Raw genomic sequence first — 1,908 nt, forward strand, 5'->3', positions numbered from 1 at the left:
TTCTCCACGCTGGGGGACACGCTGAGCGTCTTGTTGGTGGGGCCAATGGCGCCCGCCACAAACTTGCGGCTGCCCGGGTTGGCCGCCATGTAGGCGGCTGTGGCCTTCTTGGCAAGCTGTGCTGCCGTACGGTTGATCAGGGCAACCTCCTCCACCTGGTCTAGCTGGTAGTCGGCCTGTGAAAAGGGCAGAGCGGGGTGACAAAAGCGCAGGCATCTCGTCGGCAGTGCAGCAAGAACAAAAGCAGGACCAGTAGCATGCTTAGGCAGGCAACAGCAGGGACCAGCGGCATGATTCATTCAGTTACAGCAGCAGCCGTTGGGAAGTAGGTCGCTCTTCAGGCAACCAGACCTGCGAGATGGTGGTGCCATTGAAGGTGTTGGTTTCAATGATGTCGGCGCCGCCGGTGAGGTACGCAGTGTGGATCTCCTCAATCACGTCGGGCCGAGTCAGCACCAGCAAATCGTTGTTGCCCTTGAGCTCATGCTCATGGCTCTTGTACCTGCGCCAGCCATCATGGGCATCATGGGCATCAAAGCAGCAACCGCATGCAAGCTCGGTGTGCAGAAATGAGTCTGGCAAGCAGCCAAGGTGGCTGCCACCATCTCAGCAATACATCAATGCCACCCTCGGCACCCAGCTGGACAGACAGCTGCCCAGCACCACTCCAGGCACACACCGCTCGCCGCGGAAGTCCTCCTCCTGCAGCTTGTAGCGCTGGATCATGGTGCCCATGGCGCCGTCGATGAAGATGATGCGCTCCTGCATCATCGCCTCCAGCTGGCCAAACGCCTCCGACTTGGCCAGCGGGTCGCGCCACGGCTGGTAGGCGGGCACAGGAGGCAGGTCTGTGTCTGGCGCGAGAGGATCCACACCAGCTGGAATGGGGTTGAGCTTGGGGGTGAATGCCGGGGTGCTGGGCTCTCCATTCAGCTTGCGCGGTGCAGTTGGCTTGCTCTTGGGATCCAGTGTGCCTGCGTAGTCGAGCAGACGCTCGGTGCTGTCTTCCCGGCGGTTGAGCAGCACATCCTCCACATACTCCAGCAGCTCCTTGTCAATCTTCTCATACAAATCCGCCTGGACCTGCAGGCATGTGACAAGAAGCATGCAAGTTGGTAAATTCAGTGTATCAATCATCCTGTATGGAACATGCTTCTGTGCTAACACTCCCCAGCACAAAAGCTGACCAACCTGACAGAAAACTACCCCTGTGATGCAGTGCCCAGCACCAATGTAAGTGTACCTGCGTGGCATTCACGATGCCCATGTCCATGCCCGCCTTGCAGGCGTGGTGCAGGAAGGCGCTGTGGAAGGCGCGCCGCACCGGCTCGTTGCCGCGGAAGGAAAATGCAATGTTGGACACGCCGCCGCTGATCTTGGCACCCGGGCACAGCCGCTTGATCTCCCGTGTGCCACGAATGAAATCGACGGCATAATTGTTGTGTTCCGCCATGCCGGTGCCCACAGTGAGGATGTTGGGATCGAAGATGATATCTTGAGGGTTGAACCCAACTTCCTCCACCAGAATGCGGTAAGCACGCTGGCAGATGCGCACCTACAGGCAGCCGAAGTGCACAGCAGGGCCATACATGCAAATCAGACGACCAGTAGGCTGTTCATTAACAGCAAGTGCAGGACAGCCAAGGCGAAAGCTCTCCAGCAAGTGCAGCGTCCAACCAGCTCAATGACGCACCTTGTTGGCACAGTCTGCCGCCTGCCCTTCCTCATCAAACGCCATCACCACCACAGCAGCGCCGTGACGCTTCACAATGCGTGCCTGCTCCCTGAACTTGTCCTCTCCCTCTTTCAGAGAGATGGAGTTGACAATGCACTTGCCCTGCGGCAGAACATGTAACAACACAGGTGGTCAGCTGTTGCTTTTCTATTGATTGAATTGATTGATGCTAT

At 57.9% G+C, this 1,908-nt stretch overlaps 1 protein-coding gene across 1 annotated transcript in view; it reads right to left on the reverse strand.

The window, feature by feature from the left end:
• Nucleotides 1-1,837, reverse strand: part of CHLNCDRAFT_55718 (hypothetical protein) — a gene marked incomplete at both ends in the record, with an annotated part of 5,245 nt that extends 3,408 nt beyond the window's left edge. Inside the window, 5 exons of the mRNA XM_005842663.1 lie at nt 9-176; nt 352-502; nt 680-1,083; nt 1,244-1,555; nt 1,694-1,837. Coding sequence (XP_005842720.1) covers nt 9-176; nt 352-502; nt 680-1,083; nt 1,244-1,555; nt 1,694-1,837 — 1,179 coding nt within the window. The remainder of the gene's footprint in view (nt 1-8; nt 177-351; nt 503-679; nt 1,084-1,243; nt 1,556-1,693) is intronic.
• Between the last annotated feature and the right edge of the window lie 71 nt (nt 1,838-1,908).

Source organism: Chlorella variabilis (genome assembly GCF_000147415.1).
Source record: "Chlorella variabilis unplaced genomic scaffold CHLNCscaffold_124, whole genome shotgun sequence".
Lineage (NCBI taxonomy): Eukaryota > Viridiplantae > Chlorophyta > Trebouxiophyceae > Chlorellales > Chlorellaceae > Chlorella > Chlorella variabilis.